Below are 22,994 nucleotides of genomic sequence, written 5' to 3'. Positions count from 1 at the left end.
TCTGATCGGCATGACGAGTTGGACCGAAGTTTCCGTGCTGTACATCTCTATGACTCTATGATCCCATCTTCACTGCCTTCTGAGACAATGTTTTAAAGTCACACAGCCCTCAAAAAGAAATTTCATCGGTGTCTCAAAATGGTAACCCTTAATTTTATAATTGTGCCCCATAATTCTGGATTGACCTGACACAGGGACCATGCTTTTCACATCCACCTTGTCAAGACCATTCAGGATTTTATACTGTTCAATCAAGTCACCCCTCACACTTCAAAACTACAGTGGAAACCAGCGCAGCCTGCCCAAGCTTTCCTCATAACATAACCCAGACATACCAACTATAATCTAATAAATTCCAGGGAAGTGTCTCCAAAGCATTTACAACCTGCCTTAATGAAGACACCAACATTGCACACATTATTCACAATAGGTCTTAACTGTGCCCTGAGGACCATGAAAAGCACTCTATAAAAATGCCTTCTGTTTTCGACACAAAAAATCTGGACAAACCCATGGACAGTAAAAATGATAATGTGTGTCTTAAGATCTCAAAGAAAGCCACTGAAGGTAATAAATGTTACGATTTCAAGAGAATGTTGTAGTCTGTGTGGATGACCAAAGTTTCTTTTTGTTCTTTGATTGAGAGCGATTCTGGTACAAAGACTTCTCTTTGAGAGTTTGAGGGCACATTCATTTGCAGGTGAAATGAAACTAAAACACTGTTTCTAGTTTACTTTTGAGGGTTTGTTTAATCCTGTATGCTTACACATAAGCCTGTGGCTCAGCATTAACAATGTGACCTTCTGATTCTTATTTGTAGATGAGTGGACCCTGATAGCTTTTAGTGAGGCATTCTGAACTTCTGTGGATTTATATTTTACAGGGATCTTACTGCAGCAACCTCAGTAAACAATATGACTTTATTAGAGATTCTGTCATGTGGGCGGCACAGTGGCACAGTGGTTAGCACTATTGCCTCACAGTGCCAGAGACCCGGGTTCAATTCCCACCTCAGGCAACTGTCTGTGTGGAGTTTGCACATTCTCCCTGCGTCTACGTGGGTTTCCTCCGGGTGCTCTGGTTTCCTCGCACATTCCAAAAATGTGCAGGTTAGGTGAATTGGCCGTGCTAAATTGCACATAGAGTTTGGTGAAGGGGTAAATGTAGAGGAATGGGTCTGGGTGGGTTCCTCTTCAGAGGGTCAGTGTGGACTTGTTGGGCTAAAGGGCCTGTTTCCACACTGTAAGTAATCTATCTAATCTTAATGACTGGGTTAAGCTTACAGTGTGACAGGTGTTTCTTTGGAACATTTTTATAACTCTTTTAAAAGAGATATATTTATAGTTCAATTTTCTCACCTTTTCTCAGAAGGAGAGATCCAGTAACAAGGCGACTGGCATTTTGCCCAATTGTCATGCGGTAGTGTTTCTCAGATGCATCACAGGAAGCTAGTCTCCTACACAGAGAGACACACACACAAAATTCCCAGGTGGGATCACTGGACAGTGATCAGAGTAGGAACTCTGGCAAAAAAATATATGTATAGTCAGGGTACTGTATGTTTTATCTTTGCTTAAAAAGGAAAAGAAACAGAAAATCCACGTGAACAAATACGATCATGTAAGTGGTTACAGTCAGTCACCATTTTATTTGTAGCGGTTTTATTGTACAGCACAGGGACGAAAGGCCTGCGGGTTCTACTTCATTCTTCTCTTCTTTGCAAACGTTCTGCCCCTGACCTCAAGGTTTTCCTCCTGTCTCTTTCAGCTGCTCGTGGGAGTAGCCTGAAAGCAGCCTTGTTTGTGCCACTGCATATCACGAACACGGCGGATCGACTGGATCAGGGGCTGGTTCGAATCCCATTCGTTCCAATGTTTATAGTCCACTTTTTCAAATACATACTGGGGTCCTCGATAACCAGGGTACTGGTAGCCTACCCACCTAGAGGTCAACAGAATATGACATCATTACATATTTGGTAGGTATCAGGATAACATTCACTATCTTCCAGTCCTTAGCTTAGGCAGCTTGTGTGTTGGTGAAGCTTCTAGATAAATGAAGCAAACCCATGACTGCTTTACTGAACTTGGTTTTTTTTTTGCTCCATCCTGTCCAATTCAGGAACCACACAGATATTTAATTGCAACTTCCCAGTTAGAATCAACGTTCACAGGAAGCAGGTGAGGGGCGTTTCCAAGTTTGCAGCTTGTAATGTTCCATCCATTCAAACTAATGGATGGCTCATCATAGATAGTGAGTTTGTGATAGCCAGCCATATGTGAGTGTCAATACTGTCCCTTGATATGGTTGCAGGATTATTGAAACCATCCTCTAATTTATTCAGTTTCTTAGTTTTAATGTTTTAGTAATTCCCAAATGGATATGGATTCCTGAGTCATGTTGAAATATTCCCAGTCTTTGTTTTCAAAGTATTCATTTAACCCATCTATCACTCCCTGAATGTCTGCATGGTTTATGTCTAATTTATCCTCTAAAGGTCAACTACAGTTCAAAACATTATTTAGATCTTTCTCGTTACTAGCCATGATCTGCCTATCTATTGCGTTTTTAACCTCTTACATCCCTTATGCCCTGTTGACTTTGTGAAGGAGACTGTGCAGTTGGGCATTGAGCAGGTACTTACCAACCCAATGTGGCAGTCAGAAGGCACGACTCATTTTCAGATCTGGAACTTACCAACATTGCTTTTGTTGTGCTATAGGTGCCAACTGTGTTCAAAACTGTTCAGGAGCAAATGTGGCCAGTTATTGAACATAGTCAGAAGCAGACACTGTTGGGACTAGCACTGAAAATCTGGCTCATTGTACCTTTGAAGGTTTCAATCTACGATTTCATGTTTCCAACTGACCCACAGCTGCCACAGGCCTCCCCCAGACAGGTCCATCATTGCAGAATCCTGCCTCCGTGCAGCCACCAGGAAATGACGAGATGCCTCCTCAGTTGGTGCTTGGCTGTGGATCAAACACCTCTATTTCCCATCGTCAATATTTTTAAAGTTAATAAACAGTTTTTAAAAATTGCCAGTTACCAGCAGAGTTGTTCGCATGAGTTTCCTGGAAATAAATCTGTAACTTTTGCAACTCCAGGTTAATCCTTGTCAGATGACTACCGTTGTTCAGGAAGGGTGTGTGGGAATATGGTGACAATGGGTCAGCAACGAACTGGAAGAGTTCTGATGGAACAGGAGGGTTATTCTGGTTCCTCCTAAAAAACTTACTTTTAATTTGTTCATTGAATCATGGGCAATGCTGGACAGGTCAAAGGTCATCACCTATCTTTAATTATTCTTGTGAAGGTGAGCTACATTCCCTTGAATTTTGTTTTCTGTACAGACCTCCGAGGTCCAAAACCAGACGTCAATGCTGGGAGCAGTGTCAGCATACTAATCAGCATGCGGGGATCCGTGGAGCGGCTGCACAGCTTTGAAGAAAGGATGGTGAACCACCTTCTCATACCACTGCAGTCCCTGTGGTGGACCCACAGGACTGTTGGAAGGGATTTTTCAATTTGAATTTTGATGTAACAACAGTGAAATAACAGCAAGATGGTTCCAAGTCAGGATAATATGTAACTTGGAGGGAGACATGCATTGTCATCATTGTCCTTTTGGTGGTTGAGGCTTCAAGTTTAGAATGTTCTTTTGAAAGAGTCTTGGTGCAGTGGTGGTACACATAGCTGCCACTGTGCATCAATGGCAAAAGGAATGGATGCTTAAACTGGACAATGGGACGCTAATTGAACAGGTTGCTTTGTCTTGGATGGCATCAAAGTTGTTGGAGTCAAACTCATCAGGTAAGTGAGTCATTGCTGCAATGGTTTGGAGAATATGTGACAGGTCATAATGCATTCTTCACCCAATTCTTCTCAATAACTGCAGTTAGGGTCTTACACTGACATAACAATTTTCATATTTAATTGCCTTCCTGCATGTTCACTCCCTTCTGCTGCCTTACTGAAGGTTTGTTTGAATAAGGAGGAGAAAGTGAGGACTGCAGATGCTGGAGATCAGAGCTGAAAATGTGTTGCTGGAAAAGCGCAGCAGGTCAGGCAGCATCCAGGGAACAGGAGAATCGACATTTCGGGCATAAGCCTTTCTTCAGGATTCCTGAAGAAGGGATTATGCCCAAAACGTCGATTCTCCTGTTCCCTGGATGCTGCCTGACCTGCTGCACTTTTCCAGCAACACATTTTCAGCTTAGTTTGAATAAGCAAATGTGTCTCCACTAAATGTCCACCAGATTACCCATCCTGAGTTGCAACATTCAAGGATCTACAAAGTCACATCTCTTCGGAAAGTATTACATCATTACCTCTCTAAAACGTCATTTTATTTCTAGGTACGGCATTGGCAGAAATCTTGGTAACACATAACACCACTTCTGGATCCTTTATCAAATTCTCATTATGTTTTGATGCTGTTTTTGTAGTTGATGCAGGATATAATTTGTTCTCAAGTGTTAATACTGCAGCTCCTCTGCCCTCATTTTTAAATGTTTACTTTTTAGTTCTTTAATATGGGGATTGCAGATGAGATAGAGGCAAATATGGAGTAAATCAGGAAGAAATGTGGGTTACACATTAATCTTTCCAAACATGCAGCAAGAGATAATCAAAACAAATGCTTTGACACTACCTAACAATTTGCAGGAAAATGTCAATGATTTAAACAGTGTAAGGTGTTGTCTTACGTTCCATTGATGACTTTGATGCTGGCTACTCTATTCTGGAATCCATAAGCCCAAAGGCTGGGAACATCATCTTCTACAATCTCCATCTTCCTCCCATTATACCCAGCTAACTCAAAGAGATGGATCTTGTGCTCTCCGCCATCCTAAAAGAAAGTAAAACGATCAGTAGGTTGAAATGTTAAATATGAGATTCAGATACCAGAAGGCAATATGTCAGTAGTGACCCAGAGAACCTAGAATTGAAAGTTGTCTCAAAATATATTAGAGTCTTGTCAAGGAAGTCCAAAGTTTAAATTCCAGTCTTAATTGTCATATATGTGACAATAATTACCTGTATGTTTGCTGGATCATTAATTGAAATGTGTCAAAATGCTTCACAATTAGAAATAAATGGTGATACCAAGCTGAGCCAAAGAGTGAGAGTTTAGGAAAAGTGACCAAAACATAGATGTGCAAACATCGGGGAATTTAGGGAAGGAAATGTTTGAAAAACCTGGGCAGCAGAGTGGCTCAGTGGGTTAGCACTGCTGCCTCATAGCGCCAGGGACCCGGTTTGATTCTAGCCTCGGGTGACTGTCTGTGTGGAGTTTGCACATTCTCCCTGTGTCTGTGTGGGTTTCCTCTGGTTTCTTCCCAGAATCCAAAGATGTGCAGGTTAGGTGAGTTGGCCATGCTAAATTGCCTGAAGTGTTCAGGGATGTGTAGGTTAGGTGCATTAGTCAGGGTAAATGTAGAGTAATAGGATAAGGGAATGGGTCAGGGTGGGTTACTCTTTAGAGGGTGGGTGTGGTATTGTTGGGCCGAAGGGCCTGTTTGTGTACTGTAGGGATTCTATGAACCTGCCACAAATTCGGGGCGGGCCAAAAGGAGAAAGATGTACAAGAGGCCAGGACAAGGAGAGTTAAAAGGATGAGGGAATAAATATAAAGCCGAATGTAGGTGACGAAATAAACTCGTGAAAGGCAAAGGAAAGGATGCGATTCGGGAAATCTAAATTTGTGTAGTTGGAAGGCAAACTACATCAATGAGGACAAATAATCAATATTCTTTTCAGCTGCATTTTGCTTTGTTTGTTAATCTTTCTCATGTTTCTTCTTAGTCTTTCTGTTCCTCCTTTTCCACCATCCAAGTACAAGTTTTGTGTTCCTTAGAGTTATCTTTATGATGGTTATACTGAGATTTAGCCTGTACTTCTCTTCATTAAAATCTTTGTATTTCCTTGGAATGATGTTCTTTGATGCACCCCATTTTGCTTTATACAAGTTCAGCGTACTGATTTTACACTGCATGCACCTTGTATTTGGAGACTTCCCTATGTTTATTTGTCAACCAGTTGAATATTTATCTGCCCAGTTACCTAAGGACAGGTCTATTCTTATTTTGCTTGTGACTTGTATAGTTAGTGTTTGGGTGTCTGTCCCTTGTTGTATATCTGCCTTTCATTGTCTTGCACTATCTTTTCCATTGAATGTTTGGCCCTCCCTGATGTACATTCTTTCACCTCTGTTTCTTTCCATTTCCAGAAAGTCTTTGAGTGTTTTTCTTGCATATGTGTTCCATTCTAACTGTAATGGTCCTCTTCCATATAGGTAACTCTTGTTCCTTCCTCAATGATGGGGGAGCCCAGCACATCAATACAAAAGGTAAGATGGAATCATTTGCAAATCTTCTGCAATAAAGAATTCCCAACTCTCTGAGAAAAAATTCCTCTGTTTTAAACGTTCAACCATTTATTCTGAGATTACACCCTCTGGACCGACACCCCTCCACAAGGGGAAACAACCTTTTTGAATCAACTTTGCCTTGTCATCTAAGAATCTTGTATCTTTCATTAAGGCTGCCTCTCATTCTTCTATATTCTAATTAGTATACACCCAATCTACTCAACATCTCCTCATAAAACTGTCCCACTATATCTGATATGAGCCTGGTGAACCTTATGTGGACTGTTTCCAATGCCCATACAGGTATATCTTAGATAAAGGGCCTTAAATAAACTGGTCACAGTGTTCCAGCTGTGGTCTGACTAGCGCTTTGTACACCTTTAGCAAAATCATGTTACATTATACACCAGCCCCTTTGGAATAAAGGCCAACATTCCATTTTTCTGCTGAACTTGGATGCTAGCTTTTGATGACAAACTGCAGCAAATTTGATTCACTCCATAAACTGAGATATTTGTATCAATAGTCACAGATTAGATTAGATTCCCTACAATGTGCAAACAGGCCCTTCAGCCCAACCAGTCCACATTGACCCTCCGAAGAGTAACCCACCCTGATCCATTTCCCTCTGACTAATGGACCTAACAATATGGGCAACTTAGCATGGCCAATTCACCTGACCTGCACATCTTTGGACTGTGGGAGGAAGCTGCAGCACCTGGAGGAAACCCACACAGACACAGGGAGAATGTGCAAACTCCACACAGACAGTCACCTGAGGGTGAGGTGCCAGAACACTGGAGGTTGGCTAACGTGGTGCCACTATTTAAGAAAGGTGGTAAGGACAAGCCAGGGGAACTATAGATCAGTGAGCCTGACATCGGTGGTGGGCAAGTTGTTGGAGGGAATCCTGAGGGATAGGATGTACATGTATTTGGAAAGGCAAGGACTGATGAGGGATAGACAACATGGCTTTGAGTGTGGGAAATCATGTCTCACAAACTTGATTGAGTTTTTTGATGAAGTAACAAAGAGGATTGATATGGGCAGAATGATGGACGTGATATATATGGACTTTAGTAAGGCATTTGACAAGGTTCCCTATGGGAGATTGGTTAGGGAGGTTAGATCTCAAGAAATACAGGGAGAACTAGCTATTTGGATATAGAACTCACTCAAAGGTAGAAGACAGAGGGTGGTGGCGGAGGGTTGTTTTCAGACTGAAGGCCTGTGACCAGTGGAGTGCCACAAGGATCGGTGTTGGGTCCACTATTTTTCATCATTGACATAAATGATTTGAATGTGAGCATAAGAGATATAGTTGGTAAGTTTGCAGATGACACCAAAATCGGAGGTGTAGTCGACAGCGAAGAAGCTTATCTCAGATTACAATGGGATCTTGATCAGATGGGTCAAAGAGCTGAGAAGTGGCAAATGGAGTTTAATTCAGATAAATGCGAAGTGCTGCATTTTGGGAAAGCAAATCTTAGCAGGACTTATACACTTAATGGTAAAGGTCCTGGGGAGTGTTGCTGAACAAAGAGACCTTGGAGTGCAGGTTCACAGCTCCTTGAAAGTGGAGTCGCAGGTAGATAGGATAGTGAAGAAGCATTTGGTATGCTTTCCTTTATTGGTCAGAGTATTGAGAGCATCGGAGGCTGAGGGGTGACCTTATAGAGGTTTACAAAATCATGAGGGGCATGGATAGGATAAATAGACAAAGTCTTTTCCCTGGGATCGGGGACTCCAGAGCTAGTGGGCATAGGCCTAGGGTGAGAGGGGAATGACATAAAAGAGACCTAAAAGGCAACTTTTTCGTGCAGAGAGTAGTACATGTATGGAATGAGCTGCCAGAGGAAGTGGAGGCTAGTATAATTGCAATATTTAAAAGGCATTTGGATGGGTATATGAATAAGAAGGATTTGGAGGGATATGGGCCAGTTGCTGGCAGGTGGGACTAGATTGGGTTGAAATATCTGGTTGGCATGGACAAGTTGGACCGAAGGGTCTGTTTCCGTCAAGAAATGGTTGGAGGTACTGGATACTGTTAAGGTAGTGAACCTTACAACATTCCTCCAATATTACCAAAGACCTGTGCTCCAGAATTTGCTGTGCCCGTGCTAAGCTGTTCATTGGCATCTCCAATACTAGCATATACCCAACAATGTGGAAAATTGCTCAGGTGTATCCTGTACATAAAAAGCAGGACAAATCCAATCTGGCCAACCGCCATCCCATCAATCTACTCTTGATCATCAGTGAAATGATGGGAGGTGTTATCCACAGAGCTAACAAGGAGGATTTGGTGACACTCAGTTTGGGGGTTCTGCCAGGGCCATTCAGCTCCTGACTTCATTACAGCCTTGGCTCAGACATGGACAAAAGATCCAAATTAAGGCAGCATGCAGCTACAAAACTGGAGACAATGGGAATTAGTGGGAGAGCTCTCCTGTTCAGAGTCATCTAAATGATAAGTATCATTTGTTAATCACTGGGACAAACGTCAGTCATCTTAGCTCCAGGGCATCTCTGCATGCCTTCTCAAAATAGCGTCCAAGATCTAACCATCTTCAGCTGCTTAATCAGTGGCCTTCCTTCCATTGTAAGGCTTAGATTATAGGGAGGTTCGCGGATGATTGTACAATATGTGACTCCTCAGATACAGAAGAAGTCAATTCCAAAATGCAGACAGACTTGGATATCACCTAAGTTTGGGTTGATGTCTGACATAAATGTTACTTGTCACTTAAATGCTGGGCAATGACCATCTCCAACAAGAGAGAATCTAACTATCATCTTTCACATTGAATGGGCATTACCATCACGGAAATCCCCACTAACAACATTGTCGGGGTTACCATTAACCAGAAAGTGAACTGGCCTAACTGTGGCTATGACAGTAGGTCAGAGGCTAGCAATTCTACATGGAACAACTCATCTCCTGACTCCCCAAACTTTGCCATCTACAAGGTGTGAGATGGAATATTCACCATTTGTCTGGATGTGTGCCGCTCCAACACCATTCAAGAAACTTGACACTATCCAAGACAAAGCAGCACACTTGATTGGCACCACATCCCTCCCTACACCAAGCATGCTCAGTATCAGCATTGACTATCAGCTGGAGGTGGTAGCATAATGGTGAGAATGATGGCTTTATAATGCTGCAGATTTGATAGCAGCTTGTTTGTAGTGAGTTCAGTTCCAGCCTTCATTGCTGTCCAGTTAACACAACTACAACATTATAAGAGGGTTACAATAGCACTGGAGAGGGTGCAGAAGAGATTACCACTATTTTGCCTGAACTGGACAGCTTCAGTTATGAAGACAGAGTTACCTTCCTTACATCAAAGGAGACTGTTGGGTGGACATGATTGAGATGTACAAAATTATACTAGTAGAGTCGAACAAGGAAGATTCTGTAGATATGGAGATTTTGGATTTATAGAATAATTTTAACAAAGTCCTATGCAGGAGGTTACTAAACAGAATTCAACTCCATGGGACTGCAGTCATATATTAGTCTGGACTGAGGAACAGTTAACAATAAAAAAATGAATAGAAATAAATTGATCAGTTCTCAGTTTGACAGGCTGGCATCAGTGGGGTACCACCTGGATCAACCGTTCACAATCTTTAACAATGGTCTGGCATGAACATGGTCGTTGGAAGATAATGTGGATAATTGTGAGGTTATCCACTTTGCTAGAAGGAACAAAGGTGCAGAGTATTTCATAAATAGTAAGGAATTGGAAAAGGTTCATATCCAAAGGTGTTCTTATTCATAAGTCACTGAAGGAGCAATGCAAGTGCAGGAAATAATTCAGAAAGCAAACAGTATGTTAGCTTTTATCACAACAGCGTTTGGGTACAGGTACAGAGAAATCTTGCTCCAATTGTTTAGCCATTGGTGAGAGTACACCTATGGAACTGTACACAATTCAGGCCCTCTGCCTAAGCAAACTTGTACTTGTTAGAGAGGGAATACAGTGCAAGTTCACCAGACTGATTGCTGGGATGGTGGGAATGTTTAAATGGTGAGTTTGTGGAATGTGGGCCTGTCATCTCTGGAGTTTAGGAAAATGAGAGGTCATCACATTGGGACTTATGACATTCATGCAGGGAATGACAGGTTAGACATGGTTAGGATGCTTCCCTGGTTGATAAGTATAAAACCATCAGACATAATCTCAGATTAAGGAGCAGGTCATTTAGGACTGAGATAAGGAGAAATTCCTTCATTCAGAGGGTGTTGAATATTTAGAATTCTCAACCTCAAAGAGTAGTGGACGTTCAGTCATTAATTTCAGACAGATTTAGATTTTTAGTCACAAATGACATCAAGGAATATAGAATGAATGTAGGGCTATGGCATTGAGGTGGGTGATCAGCCATGTTCTAGAATGGTGGAGCAGGCTTGAGGGGCTGAATGGTCTACCCCTGTTCTTTTATGTTCCAAAACATTTTTAAAAATTCTTTCATAGGATGTGGGCATCATTGACTGTCATGGTGAGATTCAAACCCATGTCCCCAGAACATTTGCCAGGGGTTCAATATTGGTCCAAAGATATAACATCAGCTCCCCATATTATCATAATAAACTAAATAGCTCAATCTGTAAGAATATAAACAGCACAGAAAATCTGTCACTTTCAACTACTAAGCCGTGCATATGGCAGGCAGAGAATCATGAAGAAAGGGAATGGCAATTCATTATTTGACCTGTTAACATACATTTAGATAATGCTGGACCTTAAATAAGGCCTGCAAACTATAATTTAAAAAGCACCAATTCAGGAGAATCTCTCTGCCCTCCATATAGGCATATCAATGTGCAAGGGTCGCTCCACGAGTAGGGTATCAGGGAATTGGCCTTTCTTTCAGTGTGGTTCTCTATCCCTCCTGTGCATGTGCCATTTCTCTTTTGATGTGCAGTGCATGTGCATCATTATTTATTCTTTATTGCGTCTGTCTCTGAAGTTGCTTGATTTGTCACTGTTTCTGTCTCTCCCATTTTCTCTGACACCATCTCCCTGATTGTTCTCTTTCTCCTACAGTATCTATCCCTCGCACATTTTTAATCTTTGTACCTGTTCTCTCAGTGTGTCTCTCTCTCTCTTTTACATTGTTTGTGTTCTCTGTCCATCTCTCTTTCTCTCTGTATCAACCTGTCTGTCCTCACACTGCTTCACCTTCATTGGCCTGGATCCTATTTCAGGGAGGGTGTGTGGTTGCAGCAGTTGAGGGTTGGTCATGTGGTTGTGGTGTTTCAGTTCAGGGAACCCAAAGGAAAGGTTGACATATTTCTATGTTATTCTGCTGGCTTTCACTGTCAAACTGAATGACATGTTACAGGCCTGTCGGATAGGAAGGGATGTAATATAAGATCACAGCTTGGTAAGTCTGAGAGCATAGCCATTTCTTGCGTGCATGTGTGTGTGTGTAGGAGTGGGTGGGGATGGTGAGAGTGGTGCTACAGAGAAGAATCCCAGGCAGTGAAGTACGAAGGCTGTTGTGAAGAGGTGAGAGATGATTGTGGAGCAGCAGTCATGGGGTAAGAGGTTATACCATAAGACCATAAGACATAGGAGTGGAAGTAAGGCCATTCGGCCCATCGAGTCCACTCCGCCATTCAATCATGGCTGATGGGCATTTCAACTCCACTTACCCGTATTCTCCCCGTAGCCCTTAATTCCTTGTGACATCAAGAATTTATCAATTTCTGCCTTGAAGACATTTAGCGTCCCAGCCTCCACTGCACTCCGCGGCAATGAATTCCACATGCCCACCACTCTCTGGCTGAAGAAATGTCTCCGCATTTCTGTTCTGAATTTACCCCCTCTAATTCTAAGGCTGTGTCCACAGGTCCTAGTCTCCTCGCCTAACGGAAACAATTTCCTAACGTCCACCCTCTCCAAGCCATGTATTATCTTGTAAGTTTCTATTAGATCTCCCCTTAACCTTCTAAACTCCAATGAATACAATCCCAGGAGGCAGTTTAGTGGATCTAAAAGAATCACTTCCTGCTACTCTTTGTCCACAAGTAGTTCTGTAAAGATACTTACCTCATGGATTAAATTCTCACATCAGCTTTCACCTACCAGATTCCTTAAGGCCTGGAAAACTGATGACAAGTTAAACAGTTAAAATTAAGGCACAGGACCTTATTGTATTTAAGTGACCAATCTCTCTCCTCTGAGGAGCATAGTTGCTGAGTCCTCAATCTACCTCTGTTTAAGCCCGAAGGGGGCAAATACAGGTAGGTTGGTATCCTGTTTCAGTTTTTTGAACCTCTGAGCAACTTAATCCACCTGTTTTGGGGAGTTACAATTCAACCTGCAGTGTCTGTACTACAGGTGGTTCCTGTATTTTGAGTGGAAGAGGGCATCATGTCACCCACTGCTCTCCCCCATCTCTACTGTGACTGTATAGGCTCAGGATAGGAGGGGGAGGAATCAGAAGGTCTGCCAGCTCATGGGCCAACTAGATGTTTAAAAGGACAAATAAAGCCCACTTACAGGCCTTGTCCTGCTGTTACTCTAATTTAACAGCAGCAGGAGAAGCCTAATGTCTAGCATGACAGGTTTGAACCTGTGGGTTGGTGTGTAGCTAAAAGCAGTAGAGGCTTTCTTTCTGGGCTCCTGGTGTCACTTAGAAGTCCCAATCCTTCAAACAGTACTCCTTTCCTTCCCCCAGCCTGCCCAACATACATGCCCACACTTCTCACTGGGGCCTGGATTGACAAGGCCCTGGATGTACTTCGAGGTGCAAATCCATCGCTGATTGTCTCCACAATGTCTGTGGGGGCAGTACTGTCAGTGGCCCTCTATCCCAATACTGTTGGCCTTTGATTAGCTGATAGCTCTCAGAGGAGGGACTTACTTATGGCAACGGTTGGAACTCTCACCTCATTCCCATGAATGGCTTTAATAGCTGATGGAAGTAGGAAGAATCGACAGGCTCGCCCTGATATCTCCAGTCCCAGAAGCTGCTCTTGTGAGAAATCCAGCTCAATATCTCTCTTATGCTGCTCTCACAACAGTGTGCTCTCTATCTCTCACTGTTTGCTCTCTTTTTCTGCCTCTTTCTTTGAAAGACTGCACATTCTATTTCTCCATATTTCTTTTTATGGGAGGAGAAACATGGAACAAATTGGGACTTACGATGCGGATGGGTCTGAATGATAGTAGTCTCTCACTGTTGTGGCTGTTGGACCATGTATCCCAGCGTTGGTATTCTCCCTTCTCCAAAACAAACTGCTCGCCAGTGAACTTCTGTCGTTCAAACCCTACCCATCTAGGGAAAAAGAAACAGCAATTGTTAAGCACTTCAGGGATGCAACTGAGAACCGAACACATCTTAACCCTCTGGGACTGGGATTTGGGAGAAAGATCTTTCAGATGCACTGGTTTGAATGCTGTTTCAGCAAGTACCAGCAGAAGTGAGGCCGCACTTTTATCAAATTGTTCCTGACTGTTGTCCAATTCAAAAACTGGGACAACTTAAAAAAAAGCTTTGCTCCTGTCTTTAATGCACTGGCTCCAGTGCTTTCAGAACTTTGCTATTCACTTAACCAATGTATCATAGCCAATTTATAGCTGGTACCCAGAAACAATGAACCATGAAACAGGAATTAATAAGATAGGAGAAAGTGAGGTCTGCAGATGCTGGAGATCAAAGTTGAAACTTTATTGCTGGAACAGCACAGCAGGTCAGGCAGCATCCAGGGAACAGGAGATTCGACGTTTCGGGCACAGGCCCTTCTTCAGGAATGTTCTTCAATAATAAGATAGGACTCAGGGTCAGGAATTATAGTTGATGTTGGAGTTCAACATGGGATTAGAAGTGTGTTCCCAGTTCATTGTTTCCAAGGGCTCCTCAGACTGCCTGCCTCTGCACTCCATTTAACTTGACCTTGCATCGTAACTGCAAGATCAGCACAGCTACCATTCCTAGCCTTACCACAGAATTTGCTGGAAACAGCCTGGGAGATAAGCACATTCAAAACCGTATGACTCTTATTCAGGCCAGCAGCTCTTCAATGACTGGGTGAAGAATGGCTGCTTGCAAGAATTAGCTCATGTAGAGCAGCACAGGATCAGCAGCAAAGTATAGTTCTCAGATAAGACTACTAAATCACTTGAGTTGGACACTGAGCACTTTGTCGTCACATTATGGGTAGGCTCCTTCAGAGGCTTAATAATCCATTACACGGTTCATGTGAAGATGCCTTATTTTCAAATTTGCATGTGTTCCTATATTTGCATGGGTTCTGTGCATCTAAAACTACAGCTTTGGTTTTAAGGGCACCAATGCATGCTGCACAAATGTATTGGCAGCTGAGGGGTGACCTTATTGAGGACTATAAACTCATGAGGGGCATAGATAGGTATTTTCCAGGGTAGGGGAGTCCAAAACTATAGGGAAAGATTTAAGGTGAGAGGGGAAACATTTAAAATTGACCTGAAGGGTAATTTTTTCATGCAGAGGGTGATACATGTATGGAACGAGCTGCCAGAGAAAGTGGTGGAGGCAGGTACAATTACAACATTTAAAAGGCATCTGCCTGGGTAAATGACTATAAAGGGTTTACAGGGATATGGGCCAAATGCTGACAAACGGGATGAAGCCAGATTGAGATGTCTGGTTGGCACGGACGAGTTGGACTGAAGGATCTGTTTCCATGATGTAGGACTCAATCACTTGATGATTAAAATGTATTATCAGTCCCTGTGTCTCAGGATCACAAAAGTGCAGCAATGCACTTGTGAATCACAACTCTGAAAGATTTATCTTTCACGCTTGATCACCTATGGCTCACTTGGTTGCACTCTCACCTTTGAATCACAAGGTTCTGGGTTCGAGCATCAATTCAGAACATTAGCACACAAGTCAAGGCCAGATTGGACTTGTCCTACCTGGTGAATTTCCCACATTGTTTGATATGTGGTAGCATTGTAGCTTTCTGGAACTGGATTCTGGCTGGCTAGTTCTGGAGCACATGACTTCAGTAATATTATTTGGCTGTTGTCAAGACCCGTAGCCTTTGCAGTGTTTAGCTGTTTGTTGATATCATTTGGAGTGAATAAGATCACCATCTGTAATGTTGGGAACTTCATTAGAAGGCTAAGATGGATCATTCAGTTGGCACGTCATGTTGAAGCTGGTTGCAACTTCTTCAGACTTCTCTTTTGTATTGATTTGTGGAGCCTCCTCCTCCTATTCTTGTTTCATTATCGACTGCCAATCATGATTGGACATGACAGGATTGCAAAGCTGAGATCTGATTGTGGGATCGCTTAGCTGAGTCTATTCTATGCTACTTCCAGTGTTTGGCGTCAGGTTGTCTTGTTGTAGATTTGACAGGTTTACATCTCATTTTTGGTTTTCCTGATGTTGCTCCTGGTATTCACCCTTACACATGTCATTGATCAAGGTTGATCCTTTAGCTTGATGGTAATGGTAAAGTGAGGACACTGCAAGGCCATAAGGTTACAGCTTGTAGTTGAATTCTGTTTTGTTGCTGTTGATGCCTAACAGCACTTCATGGATGCCCAGTTTTGAATTGCCAGGACCATTCTAAATCTCTCTCATTTAGCAAAGCAGCTAGATTTTGAGGACAAGATTGAGGAGGTTTTTCCCTCTTGTTAGTTCTTGCATTATCTGATGCAGACCTTTTCTAGCAGATACATTATTTCAGGTCAGTAGTGGAGCTACCATGTCTCTCTTGAAGTTCCTCACTGGAGTATGTTCTGTACTTTGTGATATACAGTGCTTTTCATAACCCCTGGGTAAATGGAAGTATTCTTCCTCAGAAGATGCCAATAGGGGATAGATATCTATTTATATTATCAATACTACCAGACAGGTCACTCAGAGAAGTAATTATTCTTGTTTCTAACCCTCAAAAAAAATGCTGAATGTCATCAACAATGAGATTTATCTGTTTGCTGCTGACATGGGTAACCATATAATTGTAAATGGACAGAACCCAGATTAGAGAGTGGTGCAACGAAAAACAAGACTATTAACAGTTGAGAATCATTCACTGTAATAACAGCCTATATTGAAAGGTTTTTAAACTCTATGTGACTCCTTTCTATTTTTAATCACAATTGACATCCTGAGCCAAATGAGTAGTGAATTAGGTTCTTTTTAATTTCAACAACAGTCATAAGATTACCTCTGCACTTTACTATTTAAATGCATGCACTTACGGACCACTCTCCACACGGATTGATCCCACCTTTTCAAAACCTTTCTCAGCCAGGTTCATACATTCTCCAGTAAACTCAGACTTGCGACCCTGGAAGTTCTCAAGCTCATAAACTATGAGCTTAAAAATCAAAATAAAACAGGTTAATGATAAACAGTCATTTGGTTGTATAGAATTTGAATATTGCTGAACAAAATTACACGTTATCAAAGGTTTTCATCACACACTTATCAAGATCTTTGCAAAAATTCAAATGTAAAGAAGAATGACATTTTCATACTCCATGAGAAAGATGTGCTGATTGCTGGCCAGTGCAGTCTGATTGGGAGAGATGTTACTGCATAAAAGGCACCAATTACATGATAACTGACAGTTAACTGCCACTGCCAAGCTTTGTTTAAATTTAAACCAGGTAGGTTGATTCTGGTCAAGATGGTGCCCAGAACAATGAACCAGCGAATGACTGCTGCATTACTTGGTAAATTAAAACAGGCACAATGTCTGGACATGTTCTTTCTTTCTGCAAAAAAAAGGGCCCTCTATATTAATATATACAGTTCACATGACACACACACAGTGGGCTAGTGACTGACCAGCTTAAATTACCTGTCAGTGTAGTTCATAGCACACTGAACAACTTTTGCTAAATAATCCTACTATGGAATCACATCTAATGTCAAACACTGTTTTGAGTTCTGCAAGCTTTGGCTTGTTTCGTACAGAAGTTCTTTGCTTTCCATGACAGCCAAAGTGAAGAATTGTTTGGCATGACCTGCTAGTCTTCCGGTCATATGGCCTATGTATCGAGCATCACACCACCACTTTTTTCAGAGTAGAATCATGGATTGTAATATTACAAAGCTAACACGACTAGATGGACCAATATGATGGACCATAATTTGCAGTTAGCTTGACTTTCCCCCTGCATATTTAGGTTTTGTTTCCCTGTGACACATATCTCAAAGTATGAGTTGATCGAATTACAATGAGCGAAATTGGACATCTGTGATTGGAGTAAATAGGAGGAGCAACTATGTATTTCCTTAACAAATCAAACTGAAGGATTGTGAAATTACCACATGAACTGAGAAGCAAGTGTAAACTGGAATGGGAGAACGTAACGTCTACCTGGAGCCCTGTGGAATACCAGAACTGTAGAAGGGGATCGCATTTCAGCGACCAGAGGTTAACATTGAAGTCGACGTTAAATGTTATAAAAGCTAGATGTGGAGAAAAAAAATATCCACTTTGCTGACCCAGCAATATTCATCAGCACTAATGTCAGAATGGTACCCTTTCTTAGGTTTCTAATTAAGTACTACTTAATTGTACATCAGCTCTCCTTAATGCTCCTCTGTGTGACTTGCAATTAAGCCAGTCAGTGCAAAATTCTGGGGAGTTCAGTGCTATGGGCTCATGTTCAACAGGAGATGGCAGACTGAAAGCCCCAAATATACTTAGAGTATACATTCTTCTTAATTTACAGAAAAGGCACACATTCATCTGTGTTGGATTTAAAACGAGTGGTCACCAATTCCCCAGTGTTTTATTTAGAGAGCTGTCAATTATCTTTGTAATTGAAAAAATAACAGAGTAAACAAAAATATTGTGGATGTTGGAAATATGAAAAAACAGAAAATGCTGGAAATACTCAGTAGGTCTGTTTCTATCTCCTCAGATTCTGCCAAAGTTAGTGATGCATATGATCAACTTTGAGCAAATGAAAGTTGGAGGGTGGGAAGAACAGCAAAAGGTCAAGTCTGAGACTGGTGAAGGGCAAGAGAGGTCAATTGAGGCCAAGAAAAGACACAAAAGATGTGTCTAAAGGAGATGTGGTTGCCAGGATGCTGAATTGCTCCTGTCTAAAAACAAAGTAAAGGAAATTGGGAAAGAAGAAGGTTTAAGAAAAGAAAATTAAACAAAATAGTGGCAGAGATTATCAGAGAAATTCAGTGCCCAGCTGAAAGACAAGATGCTGTTCCTCAAACTTGAGTTGTACTTCATTAGAACATTGCAGGCAGCCAAGGGTGGGAAGGCTAAAAAATGGGAGCAAGTTGGGGAATTAAAACAACAGGCCACCAGAAGCTTGTGCAGTGAAAAGTACTCTACAAATTGGTCACTCAGTCTTGAGAGTAATCTCCTCAGAGGAGACCACGCAATGTGCAGTGAGTACAGCACACTACATTGAAAGACGTGAATGTGGCTAGTCAGTTTCACTTGGAAAGAGTGTTTAGGGTCCTAGTCAGTGGGAACAGGTTAGGGTCAGGGTAAAAGGGCAGGTATTAGATTAAATTAGATTCCCTACAGTGTGGAAACAGGCCCTTCGGCCCAACCAGTCCACACCGACCCTCTGAAGAGTAACCCACCCAGACCCATTTCCCTCTCACTAATGCACCTAACACTATGGGCAATTTAGCATGGCCAATTCACCTGACCTGCACATCTTTGGACTGTGGGAGGAAATCAAAGCACCCGGAGGAAACCCACGCAGACCCAGGGAGAATGTGCAAACTTCACACAGCTGATTCGAACCTGGGACCCTGGTGTTGTGAGGCAGCAGTGCTAACCACTGAACCACCGTGACACCTGGTGCTGTGAGGCAGCAGTGCTAACCACTGAACCACCGTGACACCTGGTGCTGTGAGGCAGCAGTGCTAACCACTGAGCCACCGTGACACCTGGTGCTGTGAGGCAGCAGTGCTAACCACTGAGCCACCGTGACACCTGGTGCTGTGAGGCAGCAGTGCTAACCACTGAGCCACCGTGCCACCCCAACTTGTGTCTCCTTCGCTTGCATGGAAAGGTGCTTTGGGAAAAGGATGGACGTTGGAACTGACTAGGAAATGGGTGCTGTTATCTCAGAGGGAAAAGCCCACAGCCCTGGAAACCAACAAAAGAGACTCAAAAGTTGGCCACAGTTTGGATGAGTGGTATACAATAATGATAATGAGCGATATAACTAGAGTTTAATAGCAGCGCATCTGACTTGCTAGTGTTGATGGCAATGACATTACAGAATATTATGACCTAAAACACAATATTTCTTTAAGGGAAAATCAATCCAATGGTGTACAAGATGTCACAGTTAAGCATCCAACAACTCAACAAAGCATTGCAGCCCAGTGAAGTTCAAAGATCAGTTTTAGAAGATGAAACCTAAAAGTTGATCCAGGGTACCAACTTGCTTGACCAACAACAGCAGAAACAGAATTATAAACTAATGTAATGCCAATCTTGGACCACTCTGGCCAGTGCCAAGTGATGGGATTACATGTGGTACCTTGTAATTTGCTCCTGGTGCACTTTGACTTTTCCCAGCGACTGGTTGCTCGGAGGCACTCTGCTGCTCTGCCATCCTCCTATTACCTTCGGAGACAAGAAGAGGGGTGACATTGGGCCCAGGGACTCTGAGAAGCTCAGAGCTGTGCTGGCCCAGCGGCGTTAGTGGCCAGGCGGGTCGTACGGGCAGCACCGCATCAAGCTCACAATCTCTCAGGGAAGTCTCTGCCTTCTTCTCTGAGAAACCTGTCACCGTCCTCGCCCCCTTCCCCCTATTCCCCGAATGGCCTGAAACTGGAAAGGGGGCGAGTTCTGGTCACAGGCGCACAGGGCGCTTTCAGGAGTTGTCCTGCAACTGGTGGGGGGGGGGGGGCGGGGGGGAATTATTTCAAAAAGCAATTACGCACGAAATATGGAATAATTTGCGTTAGAGAGCGCGATCTGGGTGTGTCTGGATTCTAAACTCTGAATTACTCAACCAGTTTGGTCAGAATAACAACGCAGAATACAATATTAATGCAGGTTTTACAAAGTACCGGTTTTATGTGAAAAAAGGACATATTCTTTCAAAAAGAAATGAAACCGCTGGACAAACATACGACGAGGCGAAGGACCATTTCCATGCTGTAAAAATAAACTCTGTGAAACAAAGTTACTAACCTACTCAGTAAAAATGCAAAGCCTTTCAGTGTAAAAGGCTGAATATAAGAAAAAGCAATAATTTGAAGTGTACCCATTAAATTAATCATTAAAATATAATCATTTAAAGATGCAAATGTGTTACATTTTTAGTTTCTATTTAATTTTTTTAAAGAAAAGCAGAATTATTAAGTGCCATTAAAAAGCAGCGGTTAGTAACGGGAGGGAGTGGCGAGGCTGTGATTACAGGATGCTGCAGTGTACCGTGCGGGTTTAGCTGGCCTGGGCGTCACTCAGCTGCGGTCTGCCTTCACTCTGGGGACTGCTTCCCGCTGCACGGCCGCCCGCCGGCCCTCCCGTCCACTCTATTTATGGCGCGGGCTCGGCATCGGATCCGAGTTCGCTGCCAGCCGACGCAGCAGAATCAAAAACAACTTCATTGTCCGCAGCAGCACAGGTACAAAGTTCAACGGCACCGATTCCCAAACAAAAATCTCCCGTAGCCCGCCTGGGTGATTCGGAGAAGATTAAGACCTGGACTCTGGTCAGCAATATTTTAGTACAAGCGAGAGCTGTGCCAGAGCAACCAACACTGACCCAAACTGCTGCCATCGACACTTTCATTTGGATCCAACTGCCATTTAATTAATGATTTGTGACAGCCTTAATGAGAGGATAAACAGCTTCATAATTGAAAAATATAAAGGAGAATCAAATTGTACACTGACGTGACGAAGTGATTTAATGTGGTTAAATTGAACCAAAAGCTCCATCGAGATTTGTAGCTACACTTCCAGACGTTGGCTAAAATTTGAAAACAGGTACTTGCAAGATAAATTGTATTTTGTTATGGATGGCAGAACAATACTGGCTACAATGCCACAGGGATTACCATCTGGGCTGTTTTTGATCTTGGTGTATACCAACAACTTGGACTCAATGCAAATTGATCAAATTTGCGAAGGATACACTGCAAGTAGTTTGCATTTATATAGCACTTTTACTGTAGTTAAGTCACAAGGTGCATCAGAGCGTTATCAATTAAAATCTGACACCAAGCCAGGTTAAAAACAACCTTGTATTATTTATATAGCATGCTTCACATTACTGATGTCTCAATGCTTGACAGCCAATGAAATACTTTTGAACTGCTGTCATGGTTACAAGGTGAGAAATGTGGCAGCCAATTTATGTACAGCAAACTTCAAACATAGAGCAGCATGATAATGATCAAATACTCTTGGTTTTGTGATGATGGGGGGAGGGGGTGGGGGGAATACATATGATCCAGAATTCCATAACTCCTTTATCATCTTCATAATTATGCCACGGAATTATTTACATTTACATCATTAAGCAATTTGTGCCTCAGTTTAATGTCCCATTTGAAATCTGGCAATGCAGCCCCTTACTGTAAAATCAGCCTTGAGTCTGACCAACCAGAAACCTCATTAGAGCCAGTAACCCAAAACGTTTGATTAAATTATTTAAACTTTTAATTAGTATCTTAAAAGGAGGAGCGGTAGGAGGCTAAGGTCAAGGGAGGGAATTCCAGATTTTGGGATCCAAGCTGAAGGTGTGGCCACCGATGAAGAAGTGTTAAAAATGAATGAAGCGCAAATGACCAGAACGGTATGAGTACCTCAGTCACATAGAGGGTTGTATCTGGAGGTGGTCAGAAATCCAGAGACATAAGGCCATGGAGATATTTGAAAATAAGGAAGTGTATTTGTAAAATGGAGGTATTACACTGACTTGGGGGAGTAGGTTCGAGTCTGCTCCATTAATCAATCATGGCTGGTATGTTTCTCAACCGCATTGTCCTGTCTTGTCCCTTTCAGCTTTAATTCCCTTACTAATCAAGAATGAATCTACTTCTGACTTAAATACATTTGGCCTCCAAAGCCTTCTGTGGCATTGAGTTTCACAGATTCACCATTCTCTGGTTGTAGGCATTCCTCATCTCAGTTCTAAAGGTTGCCCCTTCACTGTGAAGCTATGCCCTCAGGTCCTAATCTATATCATGCCCACCATATCCAGGTTCTCAGTACTCTGGAACTTTCAATGAGCCCCCTTCCCCCCCCCCCCCCCCACACACACACACACACATTAAAATCCATTAAGCACACAGCCAGAATCCTCAACTGCTCCTCATGACAAATCCTTCATCCCTGGGTTCGTTCTTATAAACCTTCTCTGGATTCCCTCAAAAACAAACACATCCTTTCTTAGATTTGGGACCTCAAACTGCTCACAATACTTGCAATATGGTCTGACCAGAATCTTGTACAGCCTCAGCAGTACATCCCTGCTTTTGTACTCTAGTTTTCTCGAAATGAATGCTAACATTGCACTTGCCTCCCTAACTGCCAACTGAAAATTAACCTTAACAGAATCCCAAGTCCGTTTGTGCTTCAGATTTCCAAAGCCTTTCCCCACCTCTATTCTTCCTACCAAAATGCATGACCTCACACTTGCCCATATTCT

General features: G+C 42.5%; 1 protein-coding gene across 2 annotated transcripts; it reads right to left on the bottom strand.

Annotated features, from left to right (window-relative positions):
* Nucleotides 1-1,615: 1,615 nt before the first annotated feature.
* Nucleotides 1,616-20,883, bottom strand: LOC122562607 (beta-crystallin B3-like). 2 transcript variants are annotated; one of them, XM_043715591.2, is made up of 6 exons: nt 20,772-20,883; nt 19,870-19,955; nt 16,591-16,709; nt 13,537-13,669; nt 4,710-4,852; nt 1,616-1,941 (listed from the first exon to the last, which is right to left on the bottom strand). In XM_043715591.2, the coding sequence occupies exons 2-6, from the start codon at nt 19,942-19,944 to the stop codon at nt 1,764-1,766; spliced, it is 648 nt and encodes a 215-aa protein (XP_043571526.2). In that variant the 5' UTR covers nt 19,945-19,955; nt 20,772-20,883; the 3' UTR covers nt 1,616-1,763. The 2 variants fall into 2 exon arrangements, with proteins under 2 accessions (XP_043571526.2, XP_043571527.2); XM_043715592.2 differs by having other exon boundaries at nt 19,870-19,948; nt 20,772-20,824.
* Nucleotides 20,884-22,994: the final 2,111 nt, after the last annotated feature.

Source organism: Chiloscyllium plagiosum, unplaced genomic scaffold, assembly GCF_037043375.1.
Source record: "Chiloscyllium plagiosum isolate Xiang-an unplaced genomic scaffold, Cpla_swu_hap1 HiC_scaffold_24, whole genome shotgun sequence".
Taxonomy (NCBI): domain Eukaryota; kingdom Metazoa; phylum Chordata; class Chondrichthyes; order Orectolobiformes; family Hemiscylliidae; genus Chiloscyllium; species Chiloscyllium plagiosum.
The sequence above is the reverse complement of the archived record's forward strand: the minus strand, read 5'-3'. Positions and strand labels throughout refer to the sequence as shown.